Genomic DNA, 15,264 nt, shown 5'->3' on the forward strand with positions numbered 1-15,264 from the left:
AATACACAAACTCAATTGTGTTGCAGATAACCAGCATATTTGCTACAATTCTGAAAAATAAGTAACATTCAAAGTTAAGAAGATCGTTCTTCTTCCCTGTCATTATTATTCACCGTGCAACTGTGCTGGAAAACTGGGAATTAAAAGCTCCCTGTAACAATGGGTTAGTATCATTAATGCCATTCTGACACGGGAAAGTGAGGCACAGCGAGGCTAAGGGAATAGAACCAATTCTCCCAGCATGGCGTGGCTGATGTCAGCGGTGTCACATGATAGAAATGAGTCGTCTGACAGCACCTCCACTTTTTAATTGACCGAAAGCCAGCACTTGTTTGTGTTGAAAAGGGTACTCAGAGTGCCCAAGTTTTGCTTTCATCCTTTGAGTCCCAGCTTCTTCTAAAGAGCAAAGAGGAAAACTGACAGATTTGGAAATAAGCCAGATAAAGCAGAAAAGCTGAGCCTTTCAGTCCTGAGAGTTTCCATTCAAATGATGGTCCATTCTAACTAAAAATGTACCAGAAACATAGAGGCAGAGTCTCATTGGGGTAAACCGGCTGAGTTCCTATTTGACAAAAACGAGGCTATGCTTGTTTATACCAGCCGAGGAGCTCGCCCTTAACATTCAAGTTGAAATATGCTCATTGGTGGGTGCATGAGAGCAGCGGACCTTGCCCATCTCCATGCAAGAGAGAGAAATAATGGCCTACCAGGATCCAGAGTGCAAAGGAAATGGGGCAAATGGTTCCATCCAGAGCTGTAACAAGCACCAAACAGGGTCTCATTTCTGGACAGCGGCATAGCTACACCTGCCATGCAACAGGACAACTGAAGGAAGCATATGCCATACCTGTTAAATGTAGGATAATACATCCAGGTACCAGTGCTCCGCAGTGTGTCATTCTCACCCCTAGCACTGCTCTGCCACTCGAGAAGGCAAATGATGTAACCTAGACATGGTATTTCAGTGCAACCACTCTTTAGCTAGCCATATGCAAGACCCATTTAACAGCAACCTGAGAGAATGTGCCATACCTGTATGTGATTTTCACTTCAGTGCCAGGCTCATCTTTCTCCCAGATCAAAGCCACTCTGTCTGGAGACCGTTGGACATGTTGGTCTAAGCAGTTTACTGTATGAAAAGAAACATTTAAGAAAGCATTTGTATTTGTTTTGTATTAAAGATGGTTGCAATTTGGCTAACTTGGCTTCCTGATCAGACATGCATGCAACTAAACAGAAGGTGAATATCAGAAGCTAGCTAAATAAACATGAGCTATATTATTTGAAAGATACTTAAGCTATTCACAGTAGGGATATAATAGTATAGTTAATTAATCGATTAACCAATAAGCAAAAGCGTATAGGTTAATGCCACAGACCACACACATTTCTCCCTCTCCCCCCCCTTAGCCAGTAAATGTTTTAGCAGGCTGGCCAGCAGTCCGGCTCAGTCCCGGCTCATGCCTGGTCTGGGACCTACCCCTGCTGAGGCTCTACATTTAAAGTGTAATAGGAGCCAGGCGAGCAAGCAGCCTGACTCAGTCCTGATTCGCACCAGGTCTGGGAGCTCAGACCAGTCCCAGGATAGGGGCTGCTGCCACCCTGAGGGGTGAGAGGCAGCCGGTCCGCCAGGGGAGCTGGCAGTAGCACGGAGTGGCAGGGGGTTCCTCGGGAGTGGGGCCGGAGCGCACTGGCTGCTGGTCCCACCCCTGGGGACTACAGAACAGTCGAGTAACCAATAAAAATTCATGAGATTAATCGACTATTTGTTAACCGATATTTAACATCCCTAATTCACAGTGATGCACGGACACTACTATTGTCTTTCTTGTCCTAGAGCTGTGTGTTTTATTGGGCAGCATCTTCACTCTCTCACTGGCCAAGAGACTCCACTTTGGGTGGACTCCAGTTTACAATGAACAGGAAAGTCCCTGTTTGTGGTGATGCAGCTCTTCAGCCAACCTTACTACTGATTTTCTATTTCTTTTATCATATGGCTCTCAAGGACTTACAATTCTCATAAGCAGACCTGTTAAAAACCATCTGCACTTTTGGCAAATCTAAAAATTGTGCAAAGTTATTCAACTGCACTGCTTTGTGTGTTTCACATGACATAGCCCCAGTACACCCAGCCTGCCTTTGAAAACCAATTCAAGTGTTTGTATGCCCTCTAATTCAGCAGCACAGGCTCAAGGAGTTGGATACTTTTCATATTTTCTGCAGCTACACCCCACCCATGTTCGCAGAGAGCTGATTTGTTTGTACAGTATAAAGACCAATGATTAAAATATCTTCCAAACTGTTATAAACATTATCTGATAAGTGGCATGGCAGTGGAAACTGACTAGATCCCTTCACTGTGCATTTCCTGCCTTTCCCACAGTTGAGAATTGCTTTAGATTTATGCAAAAAAATGTTAAAGTGCAATACTGAAGAGGGGAAGTGCTGGAGACTATTAAAACAAACTTCAACTCACTTATTTCTGCAGGAATATATTTAGATGAGTACCTACTAGGACGCACGAGACCACAATGACCTTGGGCCACTCAGGCTAGGTCTACACTACAGAGTTTTTCTGCAAGAACTTGCAGAGCATCCACACCTCAAGCACGTTTTTGCACAAGTAAAGCAAAAGAACAAAGGCGTTTTTCCAGTGTAGGTATTCCTCCTTCTGCGAGAGCTCTTGCGCAAAAAGGTGTGTGTAGACAGTGAACAGGTTTTTTTTTTTGGCAAAAAGAGGCAATCAAAAAAAGCACAGGTGCCCTGATGGCCATTCTGTAAACAGCAATCAGAGTTTCCTTTCAAGAGCGCATCCATGCATTCTGGACACACTCTTGCGCAAGACGTTTTTGTGGAAGATCTCTTCCACAACAAGCTTCTTGCGCAAGAACCCTGTAGTGTAGATAGACATAGCCGCACATAGCTTCCTTGTGACTCAGCTCCTCATTGTAAGATGGGCACGACAGTACTTCTTTCCCTTAAGGCAAGCGGTGAGAATACCTACATTAGACACTTTGAGGTCTGCTGGAGAAAGGCACAATACAAGAGCTAGTTATGATTATTATTTTATTATTAATTATTATTATTATTTGCACACAGTTAAGCCTGCAATGAAAAAGCACTGTGAATCTAATCCTGACTTGGGAATCATTCGCCAGTTATCAGAGATCAGAGAACTCGTTATAAACTCTTCTAGAAGTGAGCCAAAAACTTTCACATGTGCAGAGGGAGAGGAGACACCAGCACGGAAGTGGAGGGATGCGGAACTGTGGGAATCGCTGCCCCCCAGCCCCTGCACTGTGCTCAGCACCCTCCATGTCCAGCTGTGGAGCACTGCGGCACCAGGTCATGCTGACAGTGACTCACTGCCCCAGCAACAATCTGACTCACAGCTGGGAGCAATGGAGAACTGGTGGAGATACTGTTGCCTTGGGGTACATCTACCCTGCAATCAGCCACCAGCAGCCGCCTGTGCCTGCTGATTCAGGCTGGAAGGGCCCAGGCTGCAGGGCTTTTTCACTGCAGTGTAGACTTCCTGGCTTGGGCTGAAGCTCAGGCTGTAAGGCAGGGCTATTCAATACGTGGCCCACGATGCAGATTGGGGTTTACACAGGGCGCAAGATGCAACCCGCAAGTGGGCTCGTTTGAACATGGCCTCCACAGGGAACACGCTCCACAACGCGAGGCATCTCCCAGGCAGGGTGAGCACTGAAAGACACAAGCGGACGGGCTGGCGGGAACAGACGGGTACAAGGTGTCTGCGTTTCTAGCCCCCAGGGAGGAGGTGGGAAGTGCTTTGTATTCAGGCCCATCAGTGTGAAAAAAGCCATTTTCATATATTTGCACATATATTTGCATGTAGATGCAACCACACTTAAGTGGCGGCCCTCGGCATGTGCTGAGAGTATCATTGTGGCCCCCGGGGCTTCCAAAGTTGAGTAGCCCTGGTCTAAGGGCTTGTCTACACTGGCAAGTTCTCTCAAGGAAACTAGTATCAACACACAGAAATCAACAACAGCAAAGTGACTACTACATGTTCACACTTGCCCCCTCTGTCGACAGATTGGGTGGGTCTAGACTACATGCCTCCTTCGACGGAGGCATGTAGATTAGCCAGATCGGAAGAGGGAAATGAAGCCGTGATTAAAATAATCGCGGCTTCATTTAAATTTAAATGGCTGCCCCGATCTGCCGATCAGCTGTTTGTCGGCAGATCGGGGCAGTCTGGACGCGACGCGCCGACAAAGAAGCCTTTCTTCATCGGCACAGATAAGCCTCGTGAAACCAGGTTTACCTGTGCCGATGAAGAAAGGCTTCTTTGTCGGCGCATCGCATCCAGACTGCCCCGATCTGCCGACAAACAGCTGATCAGCAGATCGGGGCAGCCATTTAAATTTAAATGAAGCCGCGATTATTTTAATCGCGGCTTCATTTCCCTCTTCCGATCTGGCTAATCTACATGCCTCCGTCGAAGGAGGCATGTGTCTAGACACACCCATTGTGTTCACATTGGGAGTTCCCGTTGACAGCAGAAGCAGTGCACTCTGCGTGTGTCCCACGGTGCATGGTGACACCATCTGTCACTATGTGTTGTGGGACTGCAGAACAAAGTACAGGGTATCTTGGGACTGTGCAAAATAGCCTGTTGGGCACCACTTTGTTTAGGGGCTTTTGGTGTCCTTTAGAGCTCTCTTTCCAACTGCACTCTGGAATTTGTGGCAAGAAAGGATGGGTACGCACGCTCTGCTAACTGGAGGGGCGGGGGGAGAACCTTGCGCACAGCAGCAGAGATCATCTTGAAAATTACTGACAGAGGAAGAAGACTTGGAGGAGTCTGACTGTGCGCACAATATGGACAGTGACAACCGGTCATTGCATTTGGCAGTCACAGAGCAGCTGGATGCAGTAGACCATCACTTCTGGGCTAGGGAAATCAGCATGAGTGGTGGGATTGCATCATCAGGCAGCTGTGGGATGAAAACTAGTGGCTACAGAACTTCAGGATGCAAAGAGCAGCCTTCTTGGAGCTGTGCGCCAAGCTGGCCCCTGACAGCTATGCGAGGACACCAGAATGAGAACTATTCTCTTGGTTGAGAGCCGTGTGAAAATTGCTGTGCGGAAGCTTGTGATTCCGGACTGCTACCGGTCAGTTGCCAATCAGTTTGCAGTGGGGAAGTCCGCCACTGGAACTATACTGCTGCAAGTGCAGAGGGCAATAAATCACGTTCTGCTACAGAGGACCATGACTCCAGGAAATGTGCATGACACGGTGGCTGGCTTTGTGGACATGGGTTTCTCAATTGGCGGGGAGGGAAATAGATGGCACACATTCCGATTTCAGGGTCAGTCCACCTTGTCACTAAGGACATCAACAGGAAGGAATACTGCTTGATAGTGCTGCAGGTGCTTGCGGATCACCATGGGCATTTCACAGACATCAACACGAGGAAATCTGGAAAGGGGCAGGACACACACTTCTTCAGAAACACTGGCCTATACAGAAAACTATAGGCACAGGTTTCCTTTCCAGACCACAAGATTATAGTGGGGGGATGTGGAAATGCCCATAGTGATCATGGCTTACCCCTTGCAACCGTGGCTCGTGAAACCCTAAGCGGGGCATCTGGGCAGTAATAAGGAGTGTTTTAACAATGGGCTGAGCAGGCGCCACATGATGGTCAAAGATAGGAATAGAATAGGATAACTATTTAAATGGTTAACCAATAAACCTGGACTTATCGGTTACCATGAGCAGTTACACAGTCACCCAATTACCGACTTTTTTACATCCCAAGTCAAAGGTGCCTTTGGGAGATTCAAGGCAAGATGGAGGTGTCTCTATGGCAGGCTCACTGAGGCCAATATTCCCGTGGTTATCACTGCATGTTGCACTTTACTTAATTTGTGTGACTAAGGAGGAATTGTTTACTCGGGGTAGACCACTATGGCACAGCGCTTGGCTGCAGAATTTGAGTAGTCAGACATTGGAGCTGTCAAGAGGAGCTCAAAGGTCTGCTGTTAACATCAGGGAGGCGTTGAGGGTGCACTGTGAAAATGAGCACTGAAATAAACCTCTGTTATAATTGCTTCCTATCGGCGTTCCGCCCCCTCCCCACCCTCACCCCCATCCAATGCAGCACATAACCAGGAACTGCCTTTAAATCCTGCACCAGGGATCACAGCGCTTGGTCTGTGAGGAGGTTGAACAATAAATGAAAGCAGTGTGACATTATAAAAGTGTGTCTTTATTCATCAGAAAGCAGTGCAATGAAATGCAATAGAACACGCCTGACTGCCAGCACTTCCCTTACCAGGTAAGAGCTACACCTCACAAATGTGTGTCGTCCAGGTACATTAATCAAAGTTGGGAGAGGAGGTAATGTGCATGGGAAAATGAGTACCCCAAGAGGGAGAAGAAATGTGAGAACATGGAGAGAGGGTTGCTGGACACAAAATTTTGAATCTGCTACAAGGGAGGCAAGCATGTTGGCTCACTGTCCTGCTTCACTGAACACTTGAGGATCTTAGTCTGTCCCTCCATCACACTGACTGTGCATTTTGTGGCCTGCCTGGCGAAGGCCTGGTTGTCCTTGTGGTTCCACAACTCCCTTTTCAAGCACTGTTCACAACATCTGCACTCACTCACTGATTGACTTAACACTTAGCGAACCATATGCTCCCTGTTTCTTTTGGTGTGCTTCCTTAACTACTGTCGCCTCTCTGACTTGGTCCATGTAATGTTTCCAAGATTTCCACTCACTTTCCTGCTGAACCTTGCAAGGAACGCATCTCAGCAAGCACCGTAATCATGAGAAGTAAGGGGCTGAGGGCGGCTGGGGACAAAAGAAATTCCACCCAGGGCTAAAACATTCCCTTTGCAGGAACATAGTTCTAATTATGCCACACTCCTCCACAAGTGGGTAACACCCTAGCAGACATCTCCCTGCTCAAGGTAAACAAGGAAACCAGGGCACAACTTCTCCAGATTTATGGCTCTCTCTCTACTCCAAATGCAGCCCACCTCCCAGTGACCCCAGGGGAGAGCCTGGTCCTCATCTGGCTGTAAGACTGGTTGAACCTGTTTCTCCCCACTGTGTCAAGTATCAGAGCGCTAGCCGTGTTAGTCTGAATCTGCAAAAGCAGCGAGGAGTCCTGTGGCACCTTATAGACTAACCCAAGTGTTGGAGCATAAGCTTTCGTGGGCAAAGACCCACTTCGTCAGATGCATGTAGTGGAAATTTCCAGAGGCAGGTATAAATATGCAGGCCAGAATCAGGCTAGAGATGACGAGGTGGATCCAATCAGGGAGGATGAGGCCCACTTCTAGTAGCTGATCTGGAAGTGTGAATTCCAAGAGAGGAGAAGCTGCTTTTGTAGTTAGCTAGCCATTCAGTCTGGCTACGTCTACACTGGCCCCTTCTCCGGAAGAGGCATGCAAAGCAGGCAAGTCAGAATAGGGAAATCTGCGGGGGATTTAAATATCCCCCGCGGGATTTAAATAAACATGGCCGCCGCTTTTTTCCCGGCTTGGGGAAAAGCCGGAAAAGAGCGTCTAGACTGACGCGATCCTCCGGAATAAAGCCCTTTTCCAGAGGATCTCTTATTCCTACTTGCAATAGGAGATCCTCCGGAAAAGGGCTTTATTCCAGAGGATCGCGCCAGTGTAGACACTCTTTTCCGGCTTTTCCCCAAGCCGGAAAAAAAGCGGCGGCCATGTTTATTTAAATCCCGCGGGGGATATTTAAATCCCCCGCGGATTTCCCTATTCTGACTTGCCTGCTTTGCATGCCTCTTCTGGAGAAGGGGCCAGTCTAGACATAGCCTCTTTGTTTAATCCTGAGTTGATTGTGTCAAACTTGAAGATCAACTATAGCTCAGCAGTAGGGGAACACTTCAATCTCCCTGGACACACACTTGCAGATCTAAAGGTAGCCATCCTGCAGCAAAAAAACTTCAGGACCAGACTTCAAAGAGAAACTGCCTCTGGAAATTTCCACTACATGCATCTGACAAAGAGGGTCTTTGCCCATGAAAGCTTATGCTCCAACACTTCGGTTAGTCTATAAGGTGCCACAGGACTCCTCGCCGCTTTCTCCCCACTGTTTCAAGAGTTGAGCTAAACAGATTTAATTAGGAGCCTCTTTTTTATTGCTCCATGGGAGCTGAACACACTTGAGAAGGGGCAGAGTTTGTGTTCAGTCAATACTTGACTGACAAAACTTGTGTAATTTACAGGTGCATAAGCCCCTCTCCCACGCCACGTCAAGTTAAAGCGTGAACACTGCTTTGTTGGTAGCCGTACACTGCTGTCAAAGCGAAAGCCCCTCCTTGGGAGTGGAAGTATTTTGTCGACAAAACTGTCAACACACTGCGTTTGCATAAGCTTATAGCAACAAGGCTGTGTTGACACAATTGTTGCTAAAAGCTGTGTAGGGTAGACATACCCATAAAGACCAATGTGCAGAGATCACAGCTGAGTAGCGGATGGTGATTAATGGCCAGCAGGGCAGTAGCAGAGAGCAGTGAGCAAGCAGATGGCAAGTAACCAGCAGAGTGAATAGGATGCTCTTTCTCTCCCCCTATCTGCTGGGAAGTGAACCCTGAAGATGCACCTCTAACCTCTGGGTCTGCTCTGACCCAGGGCAGCAACTGTGAGTGGGGTGCAGAGAAGGGTTAGGCACGTGACGGGGACATTTCAATTGCTGGACTTCAGAACCTGTTGGGGAAAAGGACACGGCTCAGCCTACTTGGAGCGGGACTTTTACTCACGGTTTTGTTTATGAACTCAGTGGTGTTTCAAAAATGAATATCAAGTTACTTCCCTCCCTTTTATTACGTTTCTCTTCTACACTCAGATTCAGAGGGGAAGCATTGCCTCTCAGTGGCACCCAGGGTTGGTGTGTGAATTTCCCAGGTTACTGAGTGAGAGCTTAAGCCAGTTCTGTGTTGGATGGATAGAGAGGAACCCCAAGATAGTGAACCCAGCCCTGACTGCTGCTGGCTCCACCTGGCAGGACGGTTACACTACTATAGATCCCAAATTACCACCTGGCAAAGCCTCTTCATTCTATGCTACAGGGAGAGGAAGAGAAAAAAGCCAGCAACAAACAGGCAAATAAATCCCGATATCCTTGCTTTGCTTCCAGCCTGGGCCTGGTGACAGCAACATCCTGTTTCTAAAAACATGGATAGCCTATGTGCTGCTTCTTAAAAAATAGTAGCATAAGGAAGGGTGAAGTTGGTGTCATTTTTAAAACCATTTAATTCTAGTTTGGGTTTTTTCTTAAATTACTGTTATATTGCTTGTATTTTCTTTTAAACACAGAAAGCCAAATTGTTCAGAAAAGTAATACTTACAGAATCCTGAATGGTTGGCATCCATGATTTTCTAATTTTATTGGTGTATAAAAATCTTTTCATATTTTACATATCCAAGGGATTTGAATGGCATATTTTGTAAAGTCTGTGGAATAAAGCTATGTGTTGAGGTCTTAAAGACCACTCTTCTCTTAAGGGCAGCATCACCTTGAAAACAATGTCAAACCGTTCCAAAATACAAGCTGTGAATGGTTCCCTCCAAATGATTATTGTTATTTCTGCTAGGTCATCCGCCTGCCACCTGACAGAACTACACGATAGCACATGTCTGAGAATAAATGAAAAGCTTAAAGAGAGAATGAATGTGCTATGTGACCTTGTAGCAAAAAAGTACAGAGCAGGAAGTACAGACTTCTAAAGAAGCCATCATTTTTCTACAGCCGGTGTGTGAAACAAACTCACCTTACCCCATAAATGGTGCCAGTGAAGTTAACAGAACTACTTGTGGAATGAGGCACTGCTGGTCATGCATAACAGTATCAGAACGCGGTCTCTAGTATTAAAATGTAAGGGTCTGTGGAACTGTGCCAAGGTAACAGACTTCTCCCTTATATAGATAATTTTTGCATTCCACTCACTGGTGCACATAACAGTTATGACAAAGTATTTTCTTTTTAAAAGGTTAACCAAGAAGGGTGAAGAGACCTGCGAGCAGCATCTCATTTGAAACAGAAAACAGAGTGATGATGCCTACCTTCCTTAATAATTTTTTCATTTTCCTCAAGAAGTTAATAGTATTTAACATGAGGAATAGGATGCCTTCCTGTGTCTATTGGAAAGTCCTTTACATCACTGAAATGCAGCCATTTCTGGGAAGCAATGAACTGGCATAGAACACACGGCACAACAATGGCCAGAAGAGCAATTACGGTCAAGAATATAATGGCACACTGTACAAATATCACAAGCAATACAGTATCCTTTAATGTCACTGGACATGTAAAATAGGCAGTGTTTAATAACAGTCTGAAAAGGAATCTTTAAGAAAAGTTTATCTTAATTAGAAAATAACATGTACACAACATTTAAGATTTTATTTTTAAAAGTGCAGAACATTACATTGTATTATTTGAGGTGGTGTGTGACCAGATAGTAAAGCATTATCTAAACCAGGGGTCTCCAAACTTTTCAGCCCGAGGGCCGCATTAACTATCAAACAGCAGTTCGGGGGCCGCTTTCACGACGGGGAATTTCAGTTGCCTATTGCGCCCTCTGTCGCAGCGCGGCCGGTACTCTGACCATGCACTCCCTCCAGTGCTGAAGGGGAGGGAAAGGGGGGCCCGGGCCCACCCTCATTCACGGGCCCCAGCCCACGGCCCTAAGGACACGGAACCAGCTGGCTCCGGTCCGGCTGACGGGGCTCCTGCCGTAACTTGTCAGCCCGCCAACTCTAACGAGTTCTGCCCTGGGCTGCTTCCTTTCCCTCCTCGTGTGACCCTCTACCTCCCCCCACCGTGGGGCGGTCACCTTTGATTCGTCCGTCAGGCTGACGGTCGTATATCCAGACGCCCACCCCTCCCGCCGGGGCTGGTCCTGCCGTCTGGGTGGCCGTCGGGTCTGGACTCCTGAGAAGGGGGGGGGGGCTTTTCCCCCTGCTCTCCCCTTCCTCTGCACGCTGTCCTCCCCTCCTGCTTGCCACCGCTCACTCCTTCCCCCCCCCCCGGGCGGAAGGGGTCACCTTTTTAAAGTTCCCGCCGGGGTTCACGTTCCCCCGCACGTCGCCGGGTGGGCGTTACCACCACCGCCCATCCTGCCCCCTGATTGGCCGGCTGCCCTGTCAGTCTGGGCGGGGGAACGCCGCCCGTGCTAACCCCCGCCCCCTGCGCCGTTTGCCGCCGCGCGGCCGCTTGTCAGCGGAGCGGCCCGCTTCTCCTGCCCTGGCGCGGCGTGAGTACACGCCGCACACCCCTGACAGGGCCCCCCCCCCCGCGGCAAGAAGGGCCCATTCGGCGGCGCCCCAGGGACGGGCGGGGGTCGCCTCGTCACACCGGCACGCGGAAGGCGGGGCCAGACAAAAAGGTCTCCACGGGCCGGATGAGAGGGCCTCGCGGGCCGCATCTGGCCCGCGGGCCGTAGTTTGGAGACCCCTGATCTAAACAATGTGTTAAATGTGCCTAAGAACCACCATTTTTTCATGAAAATCCCAATGCATTTTGCAAAGTTAAATACAAGTGAGAAGCCCGGTTTGGCAGATGGGAGATTTACCAAGGCACTGAAAAATTAAGTGATTTACCCAAGTTCACATGTACATTTTATAGAGTAAAACCTGCTTTACTGATTATGCATATTGAAAGAGGCATATTATAACTATGCAACTAAATTTGATACCGCCCACACAGGTGCTGCAGAGCCAGCCTGCACGATGGAAATTGGCAGGATGTGCCAAAATAAAACAAAAGATGGTGTCTGCAGCAGTAGGAAGAATGCCACTTTCTAATGACCATTACCGTATCTATTTCTGCAGCACCTGTTTTTTGCGCAGTTCTCCAATCCAAAAGCTAGCAACTTCACACTTGCTTAGCTCAAATTGTACCTCCCAGGTGAAAGAACATCCATTATAAATTATATAATTTCTGAGACATATAAAAATAGATTAAAAACTATGAACACCCGAAGTGTCTCAGCCTGTCTCCCTCCTGGCTAAGAGCAGAGGAACTTTCCAGCATTTGTTTCTGTGGTATGGGCAGGGCTTTGTGGTGAGAGAACGCCTCCTTCTCCACCAATCAGCCCACTAGCATGAGCCCATCCCATAGGCTGCTTGTGAAAGCACAAGTGGAGGAAACACAACCAGCAGATAGAGGCAAAAGAATGAGGAACAAGCACCAATCCATAGTCGGTTGGCAGGAAGCTTCCTCCACCATGGGTTGGAGGTCAAGCTGACTAGGAGTTAGGAAATAGATATGTGGGGAGGGAGGAGCTAGAAGATGGGAGGATGCCAACCTTCTTGGGTGGACAGAATGCGAGGTGATTGAGGGAAAAGGTGGCACTGGGGACAGGAGGTTTCAGGGAGTTGAGAAAATAGAGGTTCAAGGATTTGGATTTCGAGGGATAATAGAGAGGAAAGAGGGGACTGAAAGTGGCTGGAGATGATATGGGGGGGTTGATGCAGGGCTGAGGTGATAAGAGACTGAAGATAGACTGGGGGACTGGCATGATGGGAGTTTAAGGAAGAGTCGGGTGATGAGTAGTACCCTGCAAATCCACAGATATCTGCTTTGCATCCAGTGGTATCTGTATATGTGGCTAGGGATGCAGATGCAGACACAAATTTTCCATCTAGAGCCCTGCAAATTTGCAAATATTCGCTTTGTATCCGCGAGTAAGGATGTTACAATGCAATTATTTGGCTAATCGTATAGTCAATACAATTTGTATTGACTATTATTAGTCAATAAGCACCTCTGCAGAGCCACAGTGGGGTTAGCTCCAGAGGAGGCGACAAGTCACGACTGAGCAGTTCTGGCTCGTGCTGGCTCCAGAGCCACCTGCGCTGCGGCTCTGCATTTTAAATGCAGAGGTGCAACAATCAGTGTGAGTTGCAACTACTGGGCACCTGCCCCTGTTCATGGCCGCCAGGACTGGCCGTGGCTCATTTTTGCAGATACAGATGTGGATACAGATACAAATTTTGTATCCATGCAAGGCTCTAGTGATGGGAGTTAGGAATTATATAGAGTCAAGAGGGTAGGGACTGCAATGATGGGAACAGGAGATAACACTGATCTGCAGATGATAGAGGGATTACCAAGGAGTATGACGAAGGATTATAGGATGTTTGGGAGATAAGGAATACGGGGGAGTTGGGGTGGACTATGGGGAGTGACAAGGATTTGGAGGTGAAATGGGATTGGGGAAAGAATGACTGGGAATGACAGGAGACTGGGACAGGGTAGGGCACCCCTGGGGCAATGAGGGGCATATAGCAGGATGGGACATTGGGGAGGATAACCAGGTTGGAGACACCTGCAAGTGGGGGGGGGGGGGGGGGAGGAGAATATTATGAGAGAGGAGGGCAAAAGAGGAAAATGGGGGGGATTAGAAGACAATGGGCTGGAGATGTTCAGGGGGAATGAGGGTTCCCAGGGCGAATGCCTGTGAGCACAGAGCCTGGGGGTGACGGGGAGCCCAGACAGAGGGTGGGGGTGACCACGGACAGCAGAACATCTAGGGTGGGGGGGGATCAGACACTGGGAGGGAGGTAGAAGGCTGGGGGTCAAGGAGAAGAGGTCTGAGGGAAGCCCAGAGACCCAGTGTGGAGGCTGGGGACCCGCTGGGGAGGGCAATGGGGTCTTGGGGATCCCAAGGGACTGAGATGCCTGGAGGGTGCGGGTGGAGGAAAGCTGGAAGGGGGAGACTGGGATGCACAGGGGAAGGCTGCGGAGTCCGGGGGGGGGGGGGCTGGGCAGAGACGGGGGGTCCAGGCGAGGCGGGGGGCTGGGCGAGGCGGGGGCCGGGGGAGGGGGGGCGGGGGGTCCAGGCTCGGGGGGTCCAGGCTCGGGGGGGCTATGGGGGGTCCAGGCTCGGGGGGGCGGGGCCCAGGCTCGGGGGGGCTATGGGGGGTCCAGGCTCGGGGGGTTCAGGCTCGGGGGGCTCAGGGGGGTCCAGGCTCGGGGGGGCGGGGCCCAGGCTCGGGGGGCCCAGGCTCGGGGGGGCTATGGGGGGTCCAGGCTCGGGGGGGCGGGGCCCAGGCTCGGGGGGGCTATGGGGGGTCCAGGCTCGGGGGGTTCAGGCTCGGGGGGCTCAGGGGGGTCCAGGCTCGGGGGGGCGGGGCCCAGGCTCGGGGGGCCCAGGCTCGGGGGGGCTATGGGGGGTCCAGGCTCGGGGGGGCGGGGCCCAGGCTCGGGGGGCTATGGGGGGTCCAGGCTCGGGGGGTTCAGGCTCGGGGGGCTCAGGGGGGTCCAGGCTCGGGGGGGCGGGGCCCAGGCTCGGGGGGCCCAGGCTCGGGGGGGCTATGGGGGGTCCAGGCTCGGGGGGGCGGGGCCCAGGCTCGGGGGGGCTATGGGGGGTCCAGGCTCGGGGCCCCGCTTACCGGACACGTTGAGGCGGCCGCCGAGGAACCAGCGGGCTCGGAGCGGGCCGCGCCGCCCGTCGCAGGCCGTGTGGAAGGGGCTGTCCCAGCGCAGCGCCGCCCGGCCCAGCGCCCCCCAGAAGGCGGCGGGCTCGCGGGCCGCCCGCTCCCGCAGCTCCGCGTAGCCCGCGCCCGGCAGGGCGGCGCCCGCCCGCTCCCCGGAGCCGCCGCTGGCCGGCCGGGCCGGGGGCTGCCTCGGGGGGCGCCGCTCCGCGCCCATGGGCGCCGCCGGCTCAGGGCGCGCAGCGCCGGGCCCCACGCCGCGACCGCTGCCATGCTCCGCTCCGCCGGGTCCGCCCCGCCCCGGCAACGGCCCCGCCCGCGACAGCCTCCGCCCGGCCCGGTACGCGCCCCTCGTGTCATCCCGGTACGACCCCTCAGTCTTCCCGGTACGCGCCCCTCCCCCGTCATCCCGGTACGGCCCCTCAGTCTTCCCGGTACGCGCCCCTCCCCCGTCATCCCGGTACGGCCCCTCAGTCTTCCCGGTACGCGCCCCTCCCCCCACAGTCTGGCACGAGGCGGCCGCCTCTGTTCCCCTCATGGTAAGGCCCCCCCGTGTCATCCCGGTACGCGCCCTTCCCCCCCCCCCCCCGTCATCCCGGTACGCGCCCTTCCGCCCCCCCCCCCCCCCCCCCCCCCCCCCCCCCCCGTCATCCCGGTACGCGCCCTTCCCCCCCCCCCCGTGTCATCCCGGTACGCGCCCTTCCCCCCCTGTCATCCCGGTACGCGCCCTTCCCCCCCCCCCCCGGGTCATCCCGGTACGCGCCCTTCCCCCCCCCCCCCGTCATCCCGGTACGCGCCCTTCCCCCCCCCCCCGT

At 51.5% G+C, this 15,264-nt stretch overlaps 1 protein-coding gene across 1 annotated transcript in view; it reads right to left on the minus strand.

Moving 5' to 3' along the window:
- The window catches only part of ACSS1 (acyl-CoA synthetase short chain family member 1), a 75,954-nt gene extending 61,217 nt beyond the window's left edge, over positions 1 to 14,737 (minus strand). The window contains 3 exon segments of the mRNA XM_089777595.1: positions 1,033 to 1,129; positions 14,408 to 14,650; positions 14,653 to 14,737. Of these exon segments, the coding sequence (XP_089633721.1) occupies positions 1,033 to 1,129; positions 14,408 to 14,650; positions 14,653 to 14,722 (410 nt within the window). The 5' untranslated portion in view covers positions 14,723 to 14,737.
- Positions 14,738 to 15,264: the final 527 nt, after the last annotated feature.

Source organism: Pelodiscus sinensis, chromosome 3, assembly GCF_052426305.1.
Source record: "Pelodiscus sinensis isolate ZL-2025 chromosome 3, ASM5242630v1, whole genome shotgun sequence".
NCBI classification, from domain to species: Eukaryota; Metazoa; Chordata; order Testudines; family Trionychidae; genus Pelodiscus; species Pelodiscus sinensis.